Genomic DNA, 26,584 nt, shown 5'->3' on the forward strand with positions numbered 1-26,584 from the left:
ACCTCCTGCACAGCGCAGGCCACAGAACCTCACCTACCCACTCCTATGAAAAACCTCACCCATGTCTGAGCTATTGAAGTCCTTAAATCATGGTTCAAAACTTCAAGGAGCAGAGAAGCCTCCCTCCAATCAACCATGCCCCATGCTACAGAGGAAGGCAAAAAACCTCCAGGGCCTCTCCAATCTGCCCTGGAGGAAAATTCCTTCCCGACCCCAAATATGGCAATCAGCTAAACCCTGAGCACATGGGCAAGATTCACCAGCCAGATACCCAGGAAAGAATTTTCTATAGTAAATCAGATCCCATCCATTTAATATCCCATCTCAGGGGATTTGGCCTATTTACCCTGAATATTTAAAGATCAATTACTTACCAAACTCCCATTATCCCATCATACCATCTCCTCCATAAACTTATCAAGTAGAATCTTAAAACCAGATAGATCTTTTGCCCCCACTGCTTCCCTTGGAAGGTTATTCCAAAACTTCACTCCTCTGATGGTTAAAAACCTTCATCTGATTTCAAGTCTAAACTTCCTGGTGGCCAGTTTATACCCATTTGTTCTTGTGTCCACATTGGTGCTGAGCTTAAATAATTCCTCTCCCTCTCCTATATTTATCCTTCAGATATATTTATAGAGAGCAATCATATCTCCCCTCAACCTTCTTTTAGTTAGGCTAAACAAGCCAAGCTCCTTAAGTCTCCTTTCATAAGACAAGTTTTCCATTCCTCGGATCATCCTAGTAGCCCTTCTCTGTACCTGCTCCAGTTTGAATTCATCCTTTTTAAACATGGGAGACCAGAACTGCACACAGTATTCTAGGTGAGGTCTCACCAGTGCCTTGTATAACGGTACTAAAACCTCCTTATCCCTACTGGAAATGCCTCTCCTGATGCATCCCAAAACCGCATTAGCTTTTTTCACAGCCATATCACATTGGCAGCTCATAGTCATCCTATGATCAACCAATACTCCAAGGTCCTTTTCCTCCTCCGTTACTTCTAATTGATGCGTCCCCAACTTATAACTAAAATTCTTGTTATTAATCCTTAAATGCATAACCTTACACTTCTCACTATTAAATTTCATCTTATTACTATTACTCCAGTTTACAAGGTCATCCAGATCCTCCTGTATAATATCCCGATCCTTCTCCGAATTGGCAATACCTCCCAGCTTTGTATCATCTGCAAACTTTATTAACACACTCCCACTTTTTGTGCTGAGGTCAGTAATAAAAAGATTAAATAAGATTGGTCCCAAAACCGATCCCTGAGGAACTCCACTGGTAACCTCCCTCCAACCTGACAGTTCGCCTTTCAGTAGGACCCGTTGCAGTCTCCCCTTTAACCAATTCCTTATCCACCTTTTGATGTTCATATTGATCCCCATCTTCTCCAATTTAACTAATAATTCCCCATGTGGCACGGTATCAAATGCCTTACTGAAATCTAGGTAAATTAGATCCACTGCATTTCCTTTATCTAAAAAATCTGGTACTTTTTCAAAAAAGGAGATTAGGTTGGTTTGGCACGATCTACCTTTTGTAAAACCATGTTGTATTTTGTCCCATTTACCATTGACTTCAATGTCCTTAACTAATTTCTCCTTCAAAATTTTTTCCAGGACCTTGCATACTACAGATGTCAAACTAACTGGCCTGTAGTTACCCGGATCACTTTTTTTCCTTTCTTAAAAATAGGAACTATATTAGCAATTCTCCAATCATTCGGTACTATTCCTGAGTTTACAGATTCATTAAAAATTCTTGCTAATGGGCTTGCAATTTCAGGTGCCAATTCCTTTAATATTCTTGGATGAAGATTATCTGGGTCCCCCGATTTAGTCCCATTAAGCTGTTTCAGTTTCGCTTCTACCTCTGATATGGTAATATCTACCTCTATATCCTCCTTCCCATTTGTCATGCTACCATTATCCCCAAGATCCTCTTTGGCCTTATTAAAGACTGAGGCAAAGTATTTGTTTAGATATTGGGCCATGCCTAGATTATCTTTAACCTCCACTCCATCCTCAGTGTTAAGCGGCCCCACTTCTTCTTTCTTAGTTTTCTTCTTATTTATATGGCTATAGAACCTTTTACTTTTGGTTTTAATTCCCTTTGCAAGGTCCAACTCTACTCGACTTTTAGCCTCTCTCACTTTATCCCTACATCTTCTGACCTCAATTAGGTAGCTTTCCTTGCTGATCCCTCCCATCTTCCACTCCCTGTATGCTTTCTGCTTCTTCATAATCACCTCTCTAAGATGCTGGCTCATCCAGATTGGTCTACAACTCCTTCCTATGAATTTTTTCCCCTTTCTTGGGATACAGGCTTCCGATAGCTTCTGCAGTTTTGATTTAAAGTAATCCCAGGCCTCCTCTACCTTTAGATCCACAAGTTCTTCAGTCCAATCCACTTCCCTAATTTCCTTAATTTTTGAAAGTCAGCCCTTTTGAAATCAAAAACCCTAGTTGCAGATTTATTTTTGTTAATCCTTCCATTTAGTTTGAACTGAATTAGCTCATGATCACTTGAGCCAAGATTGTCCCCTACAACCATTTCTTCTATGAGGTCCTCGCTACTCACCAAAATTAAATCTAAAATGGCATCCCCTCTAGTCGGTTCAGCAACTACTTGATGAAGGAATCCATCAGCTATCGCATCTAGGAAAATCTGAGCCCTATTATTATTACTAGCACTGGTCCTCCAGTCTATATCTGGGAATTTAAAGTCTCCCATGATCACGCAGTTTCCATTAGTATTTACTTGATTAAAGACATTAAAAAGGGCTCTATCCATATCCAAATTAGATCCCGGAGGTCTATAGCACGCCCCAAGCACTATCGTAGGAGAGGCTTTACTAGTTTTCTTCCCCAATGTAATTTTTGCCCAGACGGACTCTGTCTTATCCATTGCATCGCTTCTTATTTCTTTACATTCTACCTCATCATTGATATACAATGCTACTCCACCCCTTTTACCTTTGTTTCTGTCTTTCCTAAACAGCACATACCCTTCAATACCTGTAGTCCAGTCATGACTACTATTCCACCATGTTTCTGTTATCCCTATAATATCTGGTTTCACTTCCTGCACCAGTAGCTCTAGTTCCTCCATTTTGTTACCTAGACTCCTCGCATTGGTGTACAAACATCTTAATTTTTGCTGTTTGGCCTCGCTCACATTTTGTACCCTATTAGGCACAGTCATTCTACAGCCAGTATAACCTATTAGACTAGTATCCACACCGCCCTCACTCCTTATATACATTCTCCTACCCATGGCTGTATCCTTTCTTACTTCATCTTCTTCCCTCTCAATGCTAAAATCTGGCGTGGAGATTTTCTGGACATCTCCCATCCATCTCCCCCCAATCTTCCCCCATCTTCTCCGGGCTCTCTCCAATTTCTTCACATCCTTCCTGAAATGTGGCCCCCAGAACTGGATACAAAACTCCAGTTGAGGCCTAATCAGCGTGGAGTAGAGTGGAAGAATTACTTTTTGCGTCTTGCTTAAAACACTCCTGCTAATACATCCCAGAAGGATGTTTGCTTTTTTTGCAACAGCGTTACACCGTTGACTCATATTCTGTACATCTGTGTGAATTCTAAGCAAAGAGTTTACTCCTTGCTTGCTGGAAACAAAGTAGGCCCTCCATAGCCTATCACAGGCTGGAAAGGCAAACCAAGTGCTCTCATTTTCATAGCTACCAGGACTTTCAGCTCTGTGGTTAGTTTTATTTGATTTGTAGTTCAATAAAATTGTGTCCTAAATAATTTGAGCAATTATGAGTATCTTCATTCAAGCTTGCTCCAGAGGCAGTACGTATTAGAGACGAGGGGCTCCTTACGTATCTTCCAGCACTCCGGCATCTTCAGCAAGGTACTTAAGCAGGTGCATAACTTTGACCACATGCAGGCAGTGGGACTACTCACAAGCTTAAACTTATGCACAGGCTTAGGTACCTTGCTGACCTGGCTTCAGACAGGACTAGTTTCTTTCATGTGATACCCACAGTGAGTCAGTGGAATTATACTACCCAGTTTGATAGGCACAACAGCAGCCACTAACACCCAGGAAAACAAGGAAATGTCTATAAATATGGCCCATTTATGATGAGCAGAGCAGAAGACTGAAGTGTGCATGAAGATCCCCTGAACTCATGGTGAGGTGAGGACAGAAGCTCTTCTGTTTGACTGCATCATGAACTTACCATCTAAAGGAAATTTTACTCTCCCATTTTTTAGCTGGGAAACTAGGTTTTTTTTAATTGGGAAAAAAAAGAGATTAAGTAACTATATTCCAATTTTCTATTTTGACTGAGAAATCAGCTATTTTAAATGTCTTTTACTCACCAGGCAATACATGCATTTTATAGAGCAGCTTCAGTTTCTCTGTAAGATCTCCATGACATGCTGTACCTAAACAATATCCCATTGAACATATTAGTGTTATTAGAAGCTTCTATCAGAAGAGTTCTTAGAGATTTACAAACATTTATGAATTAATCCTCACTCATCCTGTGAGGTAGGAAAGTATCTCCATTTTACACAGGAAAGCTGAAACAGAGAAGTTAAGTGACTTGCTTAAGATCACAGAGTAAATCTAGTCTGTGGTAAAACTAGGAATAGAACACAGACCACCTGACTCTGAGTTCTGTGGTTTAAACACTAACTCACTTCTTTACTAGAAGAGTGTTTCCATTTGCAGCTCTCAAAAATAGTCATCACCACATTGCTACATTGATGGCCATAGGGTTTTCTGTTTAAGAACAACTTTTTTGCGTGAGCCCCAACTGCACCCACAGTGACCAAACAAGGGCATCCTAGAACTTGGCTCAATTAGATGTTTGCTAGAAAAGACCCAGGAAAACAAGATTGTGATCAAAGAGTAACCAAGGGATAAACTATTCTCCACTATTATGTTAGCCTCAATCAAAATGTTATTTGGCTTGTGGAAAAATGATTAATATGAAATTCAAATACTTTACAGCAATTCACTAGATGTTGGAATTATTTAAAAGAAAAATATTTAGATATTCAATATTATGTATTTCTAGAAAATCAGATAAATTTCAGTTAGGTGGAGATTTTACATTACAGCTGACTATGAAAACCTAATGTCATTAAGTAGAATTAAAACAGTAAATATTTCTTGGCAAATATCAACGAGTGCAATTTACTGGAAGCATAAAACCAAAAATACAGAAAGATTTTAGGCCAGAATACCAAGCCAGCCTTAACCTTTTCCTCTTTGGAAACCAATGTTAATGACATCATAATGTTATCCTAATTATAATTTTAATGTTTGTAACTCTCTAAATTCTGTCTGTTTATATTAAATTAGTGCCAATCGCAGTCGGAATATCATCAGGGTTTCTGACAGACTGGTTAACCCTGAGTAATGGTCTGTATTGCTCAGGTTAATTCATTACTATTGTATAAATTCTCCTTACTTAGCCCAGAGACAAATTCACGGAAGTTGATTAGAGAATCTCCATTGTCATCCAGCAGTCTGAATAAGCGTGCAGCTAGCACATCGGAGTGAGTCCCACATGCCCAAGGAAAGAGGAGAGCAAACATCGCCTTGAACTGCTCAAAATCAATACGGTACTGTTCCAGATATGGCAGGCTGGGGTCATGACGGTCAAAAGCATTGCTGTTCCCTCCCCAATAGCAGCTAGTCAGATGTTCTGCCTGAACAGAAGGCAAATGCTGTAAGATTACCACAGTTTCTGTAAACAGCTCAACAATATCACCAACACTAGAAATAAATACATTTAAAACAATATTAGCATTTGAGTTTAGCAGATTCATTTCTGACTTTTTTTTTTTTTTTTTTTTTTTAAAGAAAAGTCAAAGACTTCCTCTTACACGGTGCAATGTCAAATTCCTTTATGAAGCAGAAAAGAATTCAGCTCTGCTCCCCAGAAAAACATAGTAGTAAAGATTTTTTGGTCAAAGAAGCGAGATGTGACTACACACACACACACACACACACACACACACACACACACGATACACTCAATCTTGTTTTTTCACAGCTACATATTGTTTCAAGTTAGGAAAGTGGCTGATTACAAGATACTTGTAAAACAGAATTTTGCTGTCTTTAGTTTAAAGATTTCCTTGGCATTTGCAGAAATACTTGCTTTGTCTTAGCGCCTAATCCTGCTCCTATTGAAGTCAATAAGGGCTTTAAAATTGATTTCAATGGAGGCAGAAGCAGGGAAATAGGCCCTGATCATGCAGTGTGATCCTGGACTCCTTCACTCTTTCACAGTCTCACTAGTTTCACAGTCCTGAGTATACTCGGGTGCAGGGATCCAGTCTAGAGACTCATATTGCAGGACTGGGACTGTAGTAAGTATGGAGACTAGTTATAGGAGATTCATGAGAAAATATGTTCTCTTTACCAGAATATTCAAGAAACTCAATCCTGGCCAACCTACTGCAGCGTGTGTCACTCATGGACTGAGCAAGGGTAAGGATTAACCGTGAGGATAATTAACAATTGAAACAACATACATCAAGATATGGAGGATTCCCTTGAAGTCTGTAGATCAAGACTGAATGTCTTTCTAAAGGATATACTCTAATTTAACCAGATTTTATGGACTTGAGGCAGCAATTACTGGGTGAAATTTTATGGCCTATGGTATGCAGGAGATCAGATTAGATGATAATAATGGTCCCTACTGGCTTTTAAATCTATGACTCTATTCTTACTCCTCCCCAGCTTTTACTTACTATTAGAACACTACTTCAAGAGAGCCTCTGGACAGGAAATTAAACTACCGAAGATTCAGTATAAATTAAAACCATCAATTGTAGCAGGTAGTAAGTACCATGCAACGTAAAGTTATGGGCTGTGCAATTTAGCATAAGGAAGATATTTTGGGGTCAGATTTTCAGAACTATGCCCACAAATCAGGTAGACAGACAGACAAAGAAGTTTTTGGAGGCTGGCTGAAACTGTGACCCAGGATGTCTCTCTTTCCCTTACTTTTCTACTAACTGATGTCCTCAGGATAATATATTTTTCTAATCAAATTAGTTTGCAAAATAATTATTTCTTTCGTTTTTAAAAATGGCTCTTTTGTATTTTCAATTATATCTAGTTGCAAATTCCAGTTTGATGTCAGGACACACGACAACACCGAATAACTCACAAATTTAGATCAATTCATTAGCAGACAGTAGTTTTCATGTCAAATCTAAAGGTTTATTTTTCCTGCATGCACATGATCTTATCTTGACTACAGCTTTACCTTGAAAAGAGCATAGAGTTCCTCCAGTTCATCAACAGTAAAAGAAGTCTCAGTCACAATGGTTCGCACCTTTGGAAATGTAACATTAATAATTAAAAGCTTCCTATATATGTGCCGTTTGAAAGATATTTTTATTTCAGAAATCAATTGACCTTAATCTTAGCAAGAATGTTTTTCCAAGGACCTACCACATTGCGCTTAGTGGTGTCTTCAAGAGTCTGGATCACCTTCAGTCTTTGTTTAAATCTCATCTGTTCAATGAGATCTGCTCGTATACTTCCAAATTTCTAAAAAGGAAGACAAAATGGATCCTTTCAATTGTGTGTTAGTACCTGGAATATTTTGATTTCCTTTTATGCATAAAAAAATAAAAAACTAAACAATTCGTTCTGTAAATGTTCAGAAATTATGTAAGATGAGTATCTCGGACAAACATTGTGTGACATTAAAGACACTTTTCTAAACATATGACTTACAAACAACTGAGTTTTCAGGAATTTATCATTAGATTTTCTTCCACCATTTCATTTCCATTTGCCTCCCAAGCATTTCAGAAGGGATATAAAGCCTCATGTTTTAGGGCATAATGCTGATCAGTTAGAAGTTCGTTTAGGAAGAAACTTCCCCTATAGGCAGGTTACTCCATAGCTATTAATGCAGAATTACTTTCAATTTCCTCTAAAACATTTCTTATTTGCCACTGTTGGAGACAGAATATAGGGCTACATGGATCATAGGGTTGATCCGATATAGCAGTTCCTATATTACCAAACAACTGTCTAAATCCAAATATGAGGAATGAAATTCAAACTATGGGTAAAAATTTCAAGAGTGCTTAAATGACTTAAAAGCTTAAGTGTAATTTTCAAAAGTTACATACTTGCCTGTTTTATAGGACTTTTCATCTGAAGAGATCAACGTGCTTTATAAAAGGAGGTCAGTTTCATTATATTCCCATTTGACAGGTAGGGAAACGGAGGCACAGACCGGTGAAGTGACTTGCCCAAGGTCACTCAGCTAGTCAGTGGCAGAGAAAGGATAGAACCAAGGTCTCCTGAATCTTACACTAGACCAAAATTCTCTCTTCAACGTATGCACAACTTCCAAAGAACATTAATATGCTACACCTGCATGCCAGGTGAAAGAGAGGGCAAAAATATAATACTGAGAACAGTACTCATCGTTCAATGGACCTACAGCACTGGCTCATGCTCTCACATCCATGAAACTCTGTCCCATAGATTTGTTTCTATGCACTATCAATAGAGATTTTCCCCAACATGAACATCTCTGTAATATGGCCTTTGAAGAAACCCAGGGACAGCTTTAGCACAAGAAATAACACCAGCCACCTAGGGTGCCACATATAAAAGTCATGGAGAAGGTTGCTGCTGCTAGTGCATCAGATTGTGATATGCATTCCAGAGTGAGGAAGTGGGGTTATCATCTTAAGTACATCAGGATCGGTTAATATATTCTTAGGCAATCAATTAACGTTAAAGCTGTGACATTCCTATATCATCTGTACGTCTACAAATCACATTAGAAGTAGCAGGATGTTTTCCCTGCTTTATTTGTTGATTTTCCAATTAAAATTGGAAAGCTTTTGAAAAACAGACAGTTAAGGAGCCTGGTTAAATAATTACAAGTATTTTTAAACACAAAAGTGCAGGTGAGAGTATGGAAAAATCTTTTAAAAAAAGAAAAAAGTCAAGAATGAAATTTTCAAAAGCAACCAATGACTTTGGAGCCTAGGTCCCATTTTAAAAAATAACAGGCACTTAGAAGATAAAGTCCCAGTTTAAATCAATGAGTCCTAAGTCAATTTTTGAAAATGGGACTTTAAGCGATTTTGGAAATGCTCCCCCAGCTCTTTAATTGTTCAACAAGTTTGCAGGATTGCAATTACTTTTATAGTAATGCAGAGTAATACCAAACACTGGATTGTGACTTTATTACAGGATCAGATAAAACGAGATGTTTTGCATTTTAATAAATCCAGCATCTTCGATAATAGCAAAGAAAGTCATTAGCAAAATAAAATGCATTTGTTGATATGTTAAGTGGAAAGTCCCTCTGCCTCTGTAAAAAACAAAAAACAAAAAAAACCCAACCCTCCTCCCCCTCAAACCTACAAGTACAATGTTCTATTCCTGCCTCATGCACCATGCTAGGGCATTGGTTCAATACTGACTCTGGGAGGAGTTCTACCTACTGAATTGCCAGCACTATTTCCTAAAGCATCTGAGTTTTCACTAGAGGTTTCTCATTCAAGTGTTCAACCCTCCTTAGTTTATAAAATTGGACAGGATCACTGCAGTATGGTAAATGGCTAAATATTATGCTTCAGTTAATAGCACTCCCTCACTCATTTCTCAGATTCATGATTTCCCTCCTTCCTTCCCCCAAGGCAAGTGTCATGGGATAGTTGGTCAGATAGAGTCTGCCTTCCTTCTGGAACAAAAAGCATATTATACCCCTTACTCCAAAGGAAAAACAGTCACCTTTCACCTGTACATCTTGCTATTTTTATACAGCTTTTAATAAAGGGCAAGTGACAAGGGTTACATTGTTATCCATGTGCCTCTGTCAAGCTAAAATACTAAAAATACGGCAAATAAATGTTAGCTCAATGGCAGCTGGAGATTTCCTATATTTACAACAAATTTGTCTCTCTTGTATGTTTATACCAAGCCCAACACAATGGGTCCCCAATCCCAATTGGATACAACAAACTAAAGGCCAGGAATGTAAGGGTCACTGAATAACAGAGGGCCCTCATTGTCTCTTGAAAATATTGGCATTTTAATACCAGGAACCACCACCACCAATACATACATACTGCAAGCTGATTTAACAGCCTACATTCAAATAGAGTACAAGTAAAAAAGATGCAAGTTTATCTCTGATATAATTCCACTGACTTCAGTGCCATTACACTAGGGATAATTTGGCCTTTTTCCTGTAAGTTTCTATTCAACTAGAAAGAGCTATGAACTTTTGTACTATATACATCCACAAAAGACAGACTGTGGCTCTGCATGAGGCCAGTTTATTCATCTAAATATAGTCAAGGCCACAGAAGCTCTCAAATGGTATGGGATTCAAAACAAGGCAAAATGGGATGGCAGCTTTATATAAATGTCTGCCCCTCCAGTTTGTATTCTTGCATCACTAGAGAGGGAGGAAATTCTCATACCCTCAGATTTAATTCACACTCAATGTGGAATTCACTATAGCTAAAGCTTGCAGCAGATTTCTGGTGCCTTTTACATAGCTCAAAAATAATTTTTTTCTGAGACGTGGAGGACATAGAAGGTATCTGAAATACCTGTCAGGGTTTTAGATGGTTAGGATCATCCTACATTTTGATTTAAAATATTCATTAGTTCTACATGGCACAGGAAAGAAAAGAACCAATGAATTTCCCATAAAGGAGAATTTGCACTCCTTTTGTTGGTCCTGAGTTAGAAATCAGCATTTAAAAATTAAGCGTCAGGGATATTTTCTGAAAGTTTTATTGTGTAAAATTTAATTTAAGGATTAGACAAAAATTCGTAGTCTTTTGATGTTCAAAGTTTTAGTCCATTTTTTCTTGGACTTTACTATGCACTTTATGAACATTAACTAGTTATTCTGGTATTGGGGCTTTTGCCAGGAGTTTTCCAACTCTGAGTTATTTATACTTATGTCAAAATTAGAACTGGTTGGAAAAAATTACAGAACCATTTTCTGTTGGAAAATTCTGTTTCGACATTTTGGGAACATAAACACTGATTATTTGTTCTGAAGCAATTTTGTATTATAATACATGTTATAATATAAAATAAGTCTACATCAAAATGAAACATTTTGATTGATCCAAAACAATAATGTTCAGAATACTCCTTTGGAGAACTTTGAAATGTTCAGGTTTTGCTCTCATTCAAAATAAAAACCAAATTTCAATATCTCAAAATCCTACATGAAACAGAATGGTTGTCCTCAAGCCAGTTCTAGTCAAAATCCTAAATTACCTCATAGGAAGTTCTGATGAGTCTGAAGATATCCACCTCAGGATAAGGCTCTACATCATCGCTGAGGAGTGAGTGAAGGTGAGGGATTGGTGGCAAAGTACTGTCCTTATTAGTCACACTGTCCAAATACCTGATTGGGAGAAAGAAAAAAAACCTAACTGAGAAAACTTGGGACACATTTTTCCTGAGGATCAACAGCATCAGGATTACATATAGACTGACTTTACATAAAAGTGTGATCAAACCACTCAATTATTCTGTGATTTGGACAAAGATACCTATTTTGCCAACTCGTAACACTCCATTTCTCCCCAGAGCTGCATTAGTTGTTTACCTAAACCACATTTATCAAGAAATATACAAAATCCATCTGATCACAATAAGATGTCCACAATTTGCCAGTGATTCCCTAAATAGAATTTTGAAATATTTTTGTTTGAATGGTCTTACACAAAGATGTGTGGGTCACTATCCACCTCATTCCTGTTGGAACAGGGGATGGTGTATTTGATTCCCAATACCCCTGCCTCTCTCATCCCCTAAAACCTAGCTGTAAAGAGTATAAAGTGCTTATCCTTCTTGCCAGTGTAGTTGCTGTAAATCACCTTGCAGCCACAAAAAACTTCCTTTTATAACTCCTCAGCAATGGTTGGGGCTTAGTTCTGAGAGGAGAGATGACCAGGGCTTTTTTTTTTTTTAAATAATACTAAGTAAATTATAAAAAAAATCAACACACATCAATAACATCACCACTCATGCTTGGCTATAAATTACCCTGAGCCTCACTTTAAAAAAAATTAAAGAACCTGATTCAGCAGCACCTTGAAATCTAAACATTGACACAAAATGTCAGGAAATCAAATGTGTCATTCAAGGTTACATAAAGTGATCTTAGTTCAGAATGAATGACTCATCCAGGTTTACTAACCTGCCTCGCGTTTTTATCCCTTCATGAGCCTTTCTAGATCTATTGCATTCTCTGGCAAGTCTATTTCCAACAATAGTTACCCTTGAATTCAGGTATTTTTCCTAATTGCACTTAAAAGTTAACAGAAGTAACAGATGAAGTAAAAAGAAAAGGAGTACTTGTGGCACATTAGAGACTAACAAATTTATTTGAAAATAAGCTTTTGTGAGCTACAGCTCACTTCATCGGATGCATTCCGATTGCATCCGATGAAGTGAGCTGTAGCTCATGAAAGCTTATGCTCAAATAAATTTGTTTGTCTCTAAAGGTGCCACAAGTACTCCTTTTCTTTTTGTGAATACAGACTAACATGGCTGCTACTCTGAAACCTGTCAGATGAAGTAACAGATTCCAGATATCTAACCAAGACCTGCTGAAGATCCCTACAAGACAAGTTCAGAAGAATATTCTAGAAACTACAAAGGAAAAAAAATTGTTTTGTTGAGCCTGGCTAATAGGAGCAGTTGTGCATAATTCCTTTGTAGGCTTTTAAGGTGGCTGTAATTTTCTGAAACTTTGTCCCCCTAGGGCAGTGGTTCCCAAACTTTAACCACCTGTGAACCCCTTTCACGAAAATATCTAAACTCGAGAACCCTCTCCTAAAAATTAATATTTCCAGGGATTTTCTCCCTTACCAGAGCATAAATGATAGAAGCAGTGATCTTGAAAATAAATTTGTTTTTTTATGACACGTTTATTACACACTATTATTACATCATCATCTATCATTACATTAGTAATTTTATTACATTATGAAAACAGCAACCCTCTTCCAAGATTTCACTTTTGTACCTCGTATCACTTCGATTAAGTCTCCTACATGTTTCATCAAGGAGTACCAGACATGAAACAGCATGAAAGTATTTAAGAAGACAACTCAATTAAAGAGTTCCTCCCACAAGCATTTGGGTCTTGAGCAGTCCAGGCAAACAACACATGACTACCACAAAGCTTAAACTTGCTTCTGCCAGGAAGTCATGGTCACAGGGCTCGGGCTGCCAGCTCCCAAGCCCGGGTGCCTAGGGACAGCTCTGTCCACCATTAGAGAATTTTTTTCTGAGAACTCCTTGATACATTTCACAAACCCCCAAGGGTTCATGAACCCCAGTTTGGGAACCACTGCCCTAGGGGTATGTCTACACTACAGTGGCACAGATACAATGCTGCAGCTGTATCTGTAGTGTCATCATATAGATGCTTCCTACATCAAAGGAAGGGGTTTTTCCATCAGTGTAGTTAATCCACATCTCGATGAGGCGGTAGAACTTCCATTGATCTAGCCAAGTCTACAGTGAGGAATTAGGTCAACCTAAATACATCACACAAGTTGCAAAATTTTTCATAGCCCTGAGTGATGTAGCTAGGTTGATCTATTTCTTAGGTGAACACCAGGCCTAGATAAGGAGATATGGTCACTCAGAAATATATGAAAAGCCTTTTTTGACAAAGGCACACATAGTTCCTGTTACAGACAAAAAGGATTTCAAGCATCTAAAAGACATCATCAACTTCTTGGTAAATAAGTTAAATGCACTAAAACCGGAAGCAGAGCTTTTGGTTTTGTTCAATACATACCTTCCCAGGACTGTCATTGCTTCTCCATCATCTTTACAGTTCAGCAGCTTGTCCACATTAGCATCCAGCACAGCAAGAGCTAACTGGAATATCACCTTTATTCCTTCATAGAAGAAACAATCCACAACCACCACAGCACTTTCAAATGGCATTACACTGAGGAAAAGTGTGAGGAACCAGGACAGTGAAATGGTGGAGATAACACCCAAGTCCTGCATGCAGTCATAAAGCTGTGGAACATAGTCGCGGGCCAGCTCTTCAAAAACACCTTGATCCACCAGAGCTCCTGTTGGAAATAAGTAACATTGGGCATGCAGAAATTTAGGATCAAATGAATACACATTTATACCCATCTGGGAAAAATAGTATAAGAACATTCTCCAAGATGCTTATATACATTTCCTTGCCACCAAAGAAAGGCTAGATCCTTCTCTGTTATTAAATTGTGATATGCACCAAAAAAAGCAAAACACTATTATACAGAAAACAAATGTAATAAACACAGAGCCTAGAAAAAGGAAACAGGGTTTTTTCTTGTTCTGCAACACGTTCTTTGGCACCTGTAGATCAGGCACCCATCATTAATGGATGAATTCTACTTCTCAGCATCGCAGGAGTGGTGGTGGGAGAGGCCAGATAGGGGGAGGAAGGAGAAGAGTTTGTTAGTTTTTTTCATTTTTAAGGAAAATTTAGTGGTTGTAAAAAGTTTCCTGTGGTGGCACAAAGCTGAAAAACTTCTACAGAACATGCACACCACATAGGCAACAGCAAACACAAGTATCTCCACACCACTACCTCTGGGATTGAGTGGGTAAGCTCAGTCATTGGTGCCTTTGCTAGCAAGGGTAAATAACAGTGATTTTTGTGATGGAAGTGGATTGAAAGCATCAACTCATTTCATGCAAGCTAACAGCCAGTCATTAGACAGAAAAGGCTTTCAGTTATTAATGTCCTTTCAAACCAACAACCTAGAGGTGAGTGGTAATACAACCTTCTCCTGTAAACTACCCAACCCTGCCCCTCACCAACATTCATTTGGTAATTGTATTATATCCTCTGTTCTCTACACTTAAAATTCTAGCCTCCAACCTCCTTCTGATCTCTTTAACCTAAATCAAGTCAAGTCCATCGTAGAATTCTGTTTTACCTCAAGCAGGTGAAGAACTAACACAAGAAGAATATCTACTTAGGTAGCTGCTTCCAAACTTCTGAACTAGCCATTTCATTCTCTCATATGTTTGCAACAGTTCATACATCATGAGTTCTGACCATCTGATTATTTCAAAATAAAAAAAAATTAACAGAACAGGCTTCTGGATATTTAAGGACTTTTTGGAAAAAACAATCCCCTTAACATACCAACAACTCTTGTATTGTAGTAGTCTGGCAGCATGCGTTCACACAAAGCCACAAGCAGCCAGAAAGCTTCCTCCTCTTTTGCATATAAAAGAAGTACTGAAGTGACAATATTCATGGCCTACAAGAATGAAAAAATAAATCACTAGACGTCATTTCTAAATTCTCTTGCCATATGTAGTGCTACGAAGTCTGAACAGATAAGAATTTATCCTAGATCAGAAATTAGCCATGGATCTACTCTGAAGAAATTTCACTTAAAAATTACTATATATTCTGCTATATTCAGCAGTCCAAATTCTTTTGGAAGTACAGCAAACAATGTTTTCCTAATGTTCCTAATGAGAAATTTCTTCAGAAAGCCTGAAAAAATGACCTACTTTGATAATATTTCTATGTCAGAGTTTGAATCTTGAGGAACAGATTGGTTATTTTAAACCCTAACTCAATTGGAGAGATGACAGATGGTGGGCAGGTATAGTACCAGCTTCTTTTCTGTGACTGTCCCAGAAGAACACATTTTTAATGTTATTTCATTATATTTTAACTTCCTTAAAATGAAAGTTAAATATTTTTAAAAACATTAATTTAGTTCTCAGTTAAAAACTAAGAAATTCAGATTCAGACCCCTTTTCAAGGTCTGTCAATTCATATATACGGATCCATTCCCAACACCCAATACTTCATTATGATGCTGTCACACACTATCCTTTTCTCTTTAGTCTTGTTTACTGTTTATATAATGCTTTAGAGAGTTTGTATACTTGCTATAACTGTCACTATGTCTGTGAAAGAATAAAACGTACTTTAATACCATGACCCAGGACTACTTATAATTTCACTCCTGACTGTGAGGGCCAGGGTTGTAAGTGTGCTCCTGTTGCTACCATTCTGGTGTTCATTGTCCTACCATGCTTTTTTTTAAAAACAAAAAAAAACAAAAAACAAAAGATACTTCAAATAATGTTGAGTGATTTATTCTTTATGAATGAATGATGATGATGGTTAGAATACTTTGCATCTCCCTCTATTTTTCATTCAGGGATACTGAAGTGCTTTACAATCAGTGATTAAATTAAGCTCACAACACTCTTAAAAAAATCAACAAGTATTCTCATTTTGCAATCAGGGAAGCTAAGGCACAGAGATATACAAAAGGAGACTGCGGTCTTGTACTCTAACAATTGTGACCAGATGATGCTTCCAGCCTTTGAAGAGAAACTGCTGCTCAATCTTAGCTACAGCAGAGCTGGAACTCTGCTATAATAGCTTATGTGAAACATTGTGGTTTTCCCTTAACACTGCTTGCAACTATGGCAAAAAGAAGGTTTTGGAAGGTTTTGAAGCAACTAATACATGAAGGAACATTTGAAATACAAGCAGATTTTCCTTGAAATAGAATGCAAAGTTTCTTACCTGATCATTTTCTGTTAGCAGCTTCTCTCTGAATTCATTACTCATGGGCCAATGCCCCCTAAATGTGGTGTTTGGAGGCAATCCAATGTTGTGCTGGAGGCTCCAAGACTAAGCTCTGCCCTTCTGCTCAAGCTACCAAAAGAGCTCCTCCACAGCTGCAGATAACACTAACAATTGGTTGCTCGAATATAAGATAACCTGATACACTATATTAATTTAACCTTAAGACAATATATGTATGAATCTCCCTTTGGAGAAAACTTTCAGTTTATATTTTTATTTACAAGACCACCAGGGTGGGCTGAATTCAGAGAGAAGCTGCTAACAAGGAAAATTATAATGTAAAAAATTTTTCATTTTGTTGCACACGCAGCTTCTCTCCTCATTCATTACCCATGGAAAGTAGTGAACAGTGAATCCCAGAAGTAGGGACAGTTTAATAATTATAGTAGCATAACAGCCAGGAATTGCAGTACCCCGCCCACAGAAAACAAGAGTTAAACTGAAGAAGTTATGTGGAAACCAACCCAGTAGCACCTTTGCAAATCTTCCTCAGGCTCATCCACTTCCCCCCGAGGGCCTCTAGGAATTTCTGTTAATAGTTTCCTAGATGCGTAGCATGCTAACGGATGCAGGATTTTTACATCTTGGCTGCAGCAACCTGAGTCCCTAAGGCCTTGGCATTTTGGACAGAGTAAGATGAACAGGGTACAACTGGCATATGTAATCTTCAGAGCTCTAGGAACGTCCATTTATGTCATAGTCTTCCGAGGGGTAGAACCAAATGACAGGAGACCTATTTCTCAGGAATTGTGGGAAGAGGAGTTTACCTTGAGCAGAAAGGTTTCTGGAGCTGTAAGAATATTTTTTTTCCTTATAACAAAGGCATATCTTGTATGGATATAAGAATTAATTCCAAAACTTGCCTTTTTCAGGTAATGGTGACTAGAAAGGCCAGCCACAGGCTTGTCTAAACTGGGGTCAGTGTGATTAAACTTGGCAACTGATATTCAAATGGAGGATCCAGTGTGGTTGGCTACACGGCTGGTATCCACATCTCTAAGGTGTTTGGTTGTGGGACTCCCAACAAATCTCCTGAAAAAACTCTAGTGTAGCTGAGATCACCAGACTTTTGGGATTATGATCATATTGGTATTACAGAAACCTCTAGAGGTCAGGGTCTATTGTGCTGGGCAGTAGAAGTACAAAGAGGCAGTCCCTGCCCCAAAGAGCTTCCCATTTCCCCTCACACCTGAAATGTAAATTTGACCAGATCAATGAATGAAATATCCTGGTTGAGTTCTGAATACCAAACTGTATCAGAAGTTAAAGGAGAATCCATGCTGAACTACACTTCTCTTCTGATGCTCAGGCTATTAGCTATAGATGTTCCCAGTCTGAATGAAGGAGTCCCAGCTTCACAAGCTCTGGTGTTTTCTATAGGTACAATCTGGGGGTCTTGGTGATCTAACAAGTCCAAAGTGCCTTCTAGGCTGGTGGAGTATGAGGAGGACAAACTCTCCCTTTTCCTCTTTTCTATATGCTTTACATAAGCGGAGTGGAAAGGCAGCAGATTCTTGTCTCAGGCCTTTATTTCCATTGCCAGAGAGCAGCTTTGTTCCGTGGTTTCAGAAGGGATATAAACACTTATGACTCAATTCTAAGCCAACCCCTGATGGGAAGTAAGAGGAGACTTCCTCTGTGAATACTATAATTGCCTGCTATGTGGTTTCTTGCACCTTACTGGTCACTGTCACAGACAGGATACTGAACTTGATGGATCACTGGTCTGACCCCATATGTCCACATGGCCATGTTTGTGGATTTTGCCTTGTCTTTTTAATTTAAAAAGACACACCCCGATAGAGATGTCAAAATGAACTGAAAGGATACATATGATAAGATTTTGGAAATCTGTCTTCCAAGTTTCAGAGTAGCAGCCGTGTTAGTCTGTATTCGCAAAAAGAAAAAGGAGTACTTGTGGCACCTTAGAGACTAACAAATTTATTAGAGCATAAGCTTTCGTGAGCTACAGCTCACTTCATCGGATGAAGTGAGCTGTAGCTCACGAAAGCTTATGCTCTAATAAATTTGTTAGTCTCTAAGGTGCCACAAGTACTCCTTTTTCTTTTTGTCTTCCAAGTATGCTTGCTTCCATATGAGTACACAAGGGTCTAGAGTTGGGTTGGCTTTTAATTTGTTTTAAATTACCTGCCCACAAAGAGGAACTGGATGTTATCTGAGAATGACAGAACCATGCACTTGAGGCAATGCGAAGTTAAGTAAGTCCTCAGAAGGAATTTAACTAGGTGCATTTTGAGAATCCTGCTCACGGGATGAAGCTGATGCATAGCACCCTAATGTTTGGAACAACTGGCGACTGATGACCCCTCAGGAAATGATGGATGCAATGAAGTTTTGGATCTTTGCAAATTTTTACCATTATGATAAAATTACAACCAGGACCTCTTGGAGAGCAGTTCTCTGCATTGGGATCTAAAGTTCCTCTGGATTTTCAAGAGCTAGTGGCAGTTCTTCCTTTAGGAATAGGTCTGTTTCTCTGGATGTGGTACTGATTGGTATGTTGCCTATGCCAGGGTACAGATGCATTACATACAACCTGTGCCTACCACCAGCCACTTATGATTCTGGGTGCAGAAGGAAGAGTCCTCCACAGGAATTCTGAACTCTCGTACACAAATGCTCTTTGTCATTCTGAAGGAAAATTGATCTAGGTCTCTTTGAAAGCATCTTCTCCAGATTCTTCCCTCTCCGAGGGTAACAATCCTTTCTTGGATACCCTTGTTGTTAAAAGCAACCAATAGTTGCTAATGCTGGTTTCAACAGTGAGGAATGAGGCCTGTCTGCAATCTCAGACAAAAATTTCTCTACTGTTTCCTCCAATACTCGTCTGCACAGCATATCCATTTAGGACAAGCAACGGCAATCCAGGGATGTAACAAGGCTTTCTTGTAGCCACCTAGTGAAAATCCGCTACTTGGCACAAATCACAGGACAGAACCTGAGATGTCTTACTCCAAACAAGGCTCATACCTCTAGACAGTTAGCCACAAAGTAGGCACTCTTTATTAAACATATGAAAAATCTGTGGTCTGAAAGGCTACAGCTGAGGCTTTGAAACTGCTGTGCAATGCATCATCAGTACTATGGTCCATGGAGTCTTTTGGAAGGAAGTCCCCTTATGCAAGTGTGACTATGTCTTTGACAGGTGGACCTACTGCTGCAACAACCTTAGACTCCCCAAATTTATGAAATGTCTTTGTTTTATATAAAACTTTAGTTTAATCAGATATCCTCATTTCAATCTTAATCAACAGGAAATGTGTCTAATAATGCTTGAAGAGGAAGATATTTTATTAACAACATTAACGAGTTCCTTGCAAGCTACTGCGATACATCCTGGTAGGTTTTTGTGTTTTGTTTTGGTTGGGATTTTTTGTGTGCAATGCATGTGTGGTACTTCTCCCCCGGCTGTTTATAGGGAGGAGGTAGTACACTATTTATCCTGGCACAGTGACCACACAATAGAGCAGGGGTGGGCAAACTTTTTGGTCCGAGGGCCACACTGAAGTGCAAAGCTGTATGGAGGGCCAGGTAGGAAAGGCTGTGCCCCCCAAACAGCCTGGTCCCTGCCACTTCCCACCCCCCTGACTGTCCCCCTCAGAACCCCCGATTCATCCAACCCCCCCGCTCCTTGTCACCCGACTACCCCCTCTTGGGATCCCCCTGCCCCAAACCGCCCCCTGGGACCCTACCCCCTATCTAACCCCCCTGCTCCCTGTCCCCTAACTGCCCCGTCCCCCCTACCCAACCCCCCCCCCACTGCGCATGCCACTGCCACCCCCTTACCATGCCGCTCAGAGTGGCAGGAGCTCGCAGCCCCACTGCCCGTGTGGCAGCATATCTACATGGCACGGGGAAAAGCGGGAAAGGGGCCGGCAGTGAGCCTCCTGGGCCAGGAGCTCAGGGGCTGGGCAGGAGGGTCTCGCCGGCCAGATTTGGCCCGCGGGCCATAGTTTGCCCACCTCTGCAATAGAGGAAGGGATACGGTTGATACTGATACCTCAGTTGTGGAGGTAGCTTGCTGGATGTCTCCAGGGAACATGAAAGGCTGCCTTGCCTATTCCCCCAGGCTGCAAAATGTCCAAGTGCGTGCTGTGGGTGTAGCTTAGTACAAACTCAGGACTTTACACAGGAAAACAGGCTCCCTTTGAACATGGGAAGGGATTTCTCATTTACCCTTCTGTAATCCCCTTGTGGCGCAGAGGGACGTGGACTCCTCATGTGCCTCTGTTCTGGTCACAGACTGAGTGACCTCCTAAGGCTTTAATGTGGAGCCAGCTTGGGGAGCAGGGGAGGGATCGGAGGGGGGGGGAAGAGAGAGAGAGGGAGGGAGGGGCACCCCTTTCCCTGGCAGAGCAAGGAGTTATTGCTGATGATCAGAAGGAACGATTCCCATTCTGCTGCTGTCTGACATCTGAGCTCATTCCTGGCACAGTGCGGGTTCTTGGGCTGAAAGTCAGAAAGCCCAGGCACAATTTCCATTAGTCTGCAGCCGGAGGCAGAGCTGCACAGGAGAAAGAGGCTTCTCTGCAAGCCTAGACATGCTGAAGCGTGTGGGAGAGGCCATGGGAAAGATACAGAGCATGGTGATCCTAGGAGACAAGCCCTAGCAAAAACATTTCCTCAGGGGACAAGGCAAAGGAGAAGGGATCTTATCCCTGATTTTCACCTCATTTGTTCATTAATAATACCTGCAAAGACACAATTGCTTTTGCTTCTTGGACGTTTCTGGTGTTTGCAAGACTTACCCCAGAGTGTCATGATAATCCCGATTCACGGTGGGAGGAAGAGCCCCTGCTTCTTTCCCCAGGGAGCTGCCGGGTGGTGGAAACTCTGGATCCTTTCAGGGTTTTTACCCCTTCCAGCGCAGATCTGTTCTGCGACCAACCCCCTGAGCTGGCCAGATAGCTTCCTCCTTGTCCTCAGACGCTCTCCCCAAAAATTCGGAAGCAAATGATTGGTCTTTTCTGCACCGAAGTCATGGCTTCTCAGGACAAGGTGGGAACCTGACATGCCAGTCTGATTGTGAGCCCCATGCCCTAGCAGTGCAAAGGTAGGCTGGCTGGTCACAGGAAAGGCATCATTCACCCTCCGTAGAGCCTATAAGTGCTGCCTCACAAAGGGAACACTGATTAGATTTAAGCTGTTTGCAAGACAGCTTTGCCATGCTTGAGTGGGAGCAGAGGAGTCCAGAGGGAAGTGCTGCAATGGCAGATCCAGATGGTAAGAACCACAATGCTGCTATTTATCTAATCTGGGGGAAGAGGAGGAGGAAGATTATAAAAGTCACAACTGCCTGAAAACAAAACAAAGGAAAGGTTTTAAAACGAAATGGTCTGGAGAAACTGAACCACCAATCTGTTCCACTTTTGAAAGCAGAAAAGCGGTTGCTTGTCCTGAGCTGAAGGGCAGAGTTTAATCTTGGAGCCTCCAGCAACAATACTGGGCTGCTGCTGAATTCCACAGGTGGGAGCAATAGCCCATGAGTAATGAACAAGGAGAGAAGCTGTGCAACAGGCAAAAATGTTACTAAAAGGACTTTCAGGGTCAAGCCACAGAACATCCCTTATTAGAGTTCATTCTGACACTTTTTGAATATTATTTTAATTACATGCACTTGGTGACAGATCCTTAGTCATCCTTACACTGGCCACTATCTTTATGGGCACATAAATCTGCATACAAAAACCAGTATGCACAACCAGTTAGTGCCTCTGGAACCGGAGCTTGCAAACAGTTATGCTAGCATAGACTCCTGTGCAGAATCCAACTGAACCGAAGAGGACTCTGTGTAGATCCAGGGATCTCAAACTGGGGGTCGCGACCCCTCAGGGGGTCGCAAGGTTATTACATGGGGGAGTCACAACCTGTCAGCCTCCACTCCTAAATCCTGCTTTTCCTCCAGCATTTATAATAGAGTTAAATATAACAATGTGTTTTAAAATTTATAAGCGGTGGGTCACACTCAGAGACTTGCTGTGTGAGAGGGGACACCAGTGCAAAAGTTTGAGAACCACTTATAGATGCAGGACTCTGTACTAATGCAACTCTTTGCAGGATCAGGGCTTTGTGCAAACAAATCAGGAACCTAAATGTTCATATGCGTGATCAAATATATCAACTGTGTACATTAGCATGCAGCCACTGATTGAAAAACCAACAAAATAAATAGACAGGAATGGGAATTCTAGATCTTGAAAGGATGGCAAGACATTTCAATTACCTGACAATATCCTATGTTTGGATTTCTGAAAGCATAAGCTGTTAATACTCTCCTCAGGGCAGCAATACCCATCTCATTCTGGAATGCAGGGTGCTCTGGGAGAGAACGGTGCAAATCTCTCTCAATCTCTTCTGTGGCAAGGTTATACTTCCCCATAGATTTCTCCACGAGGTCCTCATAATAGCCAGGGTGGGTGGCCATCTCATTAATGGCTCCTAGGAGGAGGAGAGAGCAACAACAATGAAGTAGGATAATTAAGTAAGGGCTAACAGACATAGTATAGTCACATTATTTTTTGTTTGTTCCCTTAGTTCAGACATCTTGAATGGGAATTTTAAAATAGAAACAAAGTTTGAAAATACATATAAAATATTATGATTTTAAAGAGAATAAATTTGGCTGGCACTCAAAAATACCAGCTGGTTGCCTTTTCCTTTGGGTACATTTTAAAAAGCAGTTTCACATAATGATAAAATAAAAGACAGAAATAAACCCTTTCCTTCTGTAGGGCAGAAATGCTGAGCATGCTGAACAGTAGTGGAGCTTTCACAGCTGCCACCACCACAGTGTCCTTCCCCAGATTGGGAACTATCTGTATGCTACTGGTAGCACAGCTAGCCTATTAGCTGGCACCCTGTTCACATGCAGACTACCGTGAGAACACCACCCACATCTATCTCTACGTTATTTACAAAATAGCTGCTGGTTCTATAGAGCTTTTCATCTTCAGAGCAATTTTTAAAACATCGTTCAGTCAATCCTCACAGCATTCCTGTGAGCATATAGTATTATCCTTATTTTAAAGAGGAAAAAAAAGGAAGCTAAGAAGTTAACTGACTTTTCCACAGCTACAGAAAGAGTCAGTGCTGGAGCCAGGATTAGAACTCAGGAGATCCAGATTTGCAGCCCTGTGTTCAAACCATTTGCAGTCCTGTGTTCAAACCTTCCTCAACCAAAAAGTCTCTATTTAAAATAACACCAACCTTTTTTCTGTCCAGTATACCTGCTCCCTATCCATGACAAATATCTCCACCTATAGGTCAGTTTTAATTTAGTTATGAAACATGGTTAAGGTTTGACCTACTTCAAAAACTAGAACCATATGTGAAATGAGTTTGGGGACAACTGTGCTGGTACCAGGAGACCAGGCATAGATGTATTTGTAGTATATACAGGGACTTATTGTCCAGAGTTTTTCCCTTAATGTGAATTATTTCCCCTTTTCTTTTTAACCCATTTAACCTGTTTTAACTCTCGTAACTAGTGCATGTTAGGCTAACTATCTTCCTCCAGTTGATCTGTTCCCCAGACATTAATGGACATCTTTGCTCATCCACGGGCTATGCTGTCAATCTGTCAAGACACAGAGGGATGCATCACATTTATATAAAATTGAGCAAATTGTAGTCAAATCTGCACAGATTGTATCAACCAGCTCTTTTTGACCACACTTTAGTTATGATGCAAATGATCATCCCCTCTTACACTGTGATAGCTGTTTAATATATATTTGGGGGGGGTTCTGTATTTTAAACCATGAATTCATTTTACACAAGCAAAGTACAAACTTGAATAAGTGACAGATAACAAGCAATTACCAAAGGATAAAAGGTCAAGTGGCTGACTGATGTTCAAACTACATGTCGAAGTCTGAATAGGCAAGTCTGCTTTAACTGTCTATGCAAACTGGAATAGCCATCTAGAACGTAAGAACAGCCATATTGGGTCAGACCAAAGGTCCAGCTAGCCCAATATCTTGTCTTCTGACAGTGGCTAATGCCAGCTACTCCAGAGGGAATGAACAGAACAGGTTATCATCAAGTGATCCGTTCCCTGTCACCCATTCCCAGATTCCAGCAAACAGAGGCTAGGGACACCATCCCTGCCCATCTTGGGCTGAGAGCCATTGAACCAAACTGCAAACCCTGTATATAATGGAAACCACTTCAAGCCAAGGGTGTGACAGCAGCACCAATGGCTCTGCTACGCATGATCCTCCACCTGCAGGAGTAAGGTTTCTTCTGAGGGAAGAACGTGTATGTAAGTCAGAGATGCCCTTGTGCAGCCCCAGCTTCACTTGACCATACAGTCCTGAATTAAGGAGCTGCAACTGGCTCACTGCAGCACCCTCTCCCATCCCTTCCATCTAACTGCAGCTCAGACAGAATGGAGAATCAAGCCGTTGACATATAGTGGTTTAATAATTTAAAGGATCATCCATTTTCTAAGTGCACAAAGATAGTCTGGTTTACCGAACAAAGGGCCTGGAGCTTGGAATTCCTGAGTTCCAATCTTTGCTCTGCCAACAACCCATTGAGAGACCTTGAGCAAATTAATTAACCTCTTCATATTGGTTTCCCTATCTGTAAAGTGGGGACAATACTTGCCAGCCACACAAAGGTGCTAAGGAATAGAGTTATTATATAGCATGTTTCAGCTGCAAAGCACAAAATATTACTACGCATTATTAAGGATAAGATTTTGTCACGGAGATCACAGAAGTCATGGATTACAGGACTTTCAGAGACCTCCGAGACATTTTCTGCCTCAGCCCCGGGCCCTGGGGCAGTGAAGCTGAAGCTGTTAGCTGCTGTGAGCCTGGGAGCTCTGAACTGTCATAGGTGACAGGGGCCCTGGAGTTTGAGTTGCTGTGGGTAGTGGAGGTCTTGCAGCTCTCAGTTACCACAGCCAGCGGGAGCCCTGGAGCTCCAAGCTACCTACCCTGGAGTTGTCAGCCGCTGGGTGCGATGGGGCTGCAGAACTGTCAGCTGCCATCACGGGCGGCGGGGGCTGGAGCTTTTAGTCTCTCCCTCCCCCCACCTATTTTTAGTAAAAATCACAGACAGGTCACAGGATTCTGTGAATTTTTGTTTATTGCCTGCAACCTGTCCATTACTTTTATCAAAAATAACCATGACAAAATCTTAACCACACTCATTATATACGAGTGACAGAATCAAGACACCCTCACAAGTTAACCTGGTAAAAACGTAAAACAACTTGGCAGTTTCACTGGGTCCAGGCTCAGTGAATACCTTGTTTATAACATTGCTCTGAAGAGACCTGTAACTTCATTTTTTTGACCTGCTCTTCTACTTGCTGAGAGATTTTTAGTTTTCACTTCTGAGGCCTCAAATCACTGTAATTTCTTCAAGGCATGGACTGGTATCATTTTGTGTAGCACTGGGTACACTGGGCCAGATTTTCAAAGGTATTTAGGTGCCTATAGATGCAGGTAGGCACCGCTGCGATTTTCAAAAGCACCTAAATCAGGTTAGGAACGTAACTCCCACTGACTTCAATGAGAGTTAGCCACCTAACCTGCTTTAGGTGGTTTTGAAAATCCTACTAGGTGCCTCCCTGCACCTTTAGGAGCCTAAATACATTTGAAAATTCAGCCCAGTGCCATCTCTCATACTACAGCTCATGACCTATGACAAGATTCTAAACTGGAACCTACCTGAAAGCAGCAGCCAAAGTTCCCCTCTTATGATTTCTGGAATGCCTTTCAGCACAAGGTCTCTTGTTTTCTCTGTCCGATACATACAGAGACCCTGACCATACTCAGCAAAGTGAATCTTCCAAGCTTGTTCTTTCAAAAACTCTTTTGCCTAAAAATAAATAAAGTTCTGAGAAGGTGTAGTAGCATTTTGGATGCATTAACTGTTAGAAGA

The 26,584-nt window shown here is 40.4% G+C and overlaps 1 protein-coding gene across 4 annotated transcripts in view; it reads right to left on the reverse strand.

The window, feature by feature from the left end:
- Positions 1-26,584, reverse strand: part of TBC1D9 (TBC1 domain family member 9) — an 83,447-nt gene that overhangs the window by 12,216 nt on the left and 44,647 nt on the right. For 2 of the 4 annotated variants that reach the window (XM_038398563.2, XM_043513227.1), the window contains exons 9-17: positions 26,371-26,521; positions 22,911-23,125; positions 15,191-15,308; positions 13,832-14,117; positions 11,290-11,419; positions 7,462-7,560; positions 7,274-7,342; positions 5,459-5,699; positions 4,359-4,424 (exon numbers count right to left, since the gene is read on the reverse strand). In XM_038398563.2, the coding sequence (XP_038254491.1) occupies positions 4,359-4,424; positions 5,459-5,699; positions 7,274-7,342; positions 7,462-7,560; positions 11,290-11,419; positions 13,832-14,117; positions 15,191-15,308; positions 22,911-23,125; positions 26,371-26,521 (1,375 nt within the window). Of the gene's footprint in view, positions 1-4,358; positions 4,425-5,458; positions 5,700-7,273; positions 7,343-7,461; positions 7,561-11,289; positions 11,420-13,831; positions 14,118-15,190; positions 15,309-22,910; positions 23,126-26,370; positions 26,522-26,584 lie in introns of those variants that run through there. The other 2 variants (XM_043513226.1, XM_038398568.2) reach the window with 2 other exon arrangements.

This window comes from Dermochelys coriacea, chromosome 4 (genome assembly GCF_009764565.3).
Source record: "Dermochelys coriacea isolate rDerCor1 chromosome 4, rDerCor1.pri.v4, whole genome shotgun sequence".
Classification (NCBI taxonomy): domain Eukaryota; kingdom Metazoa; phylum Chordata; order Testudines; family Dermochelyidae; genus Dermochelys; species Dermochelys coriacea.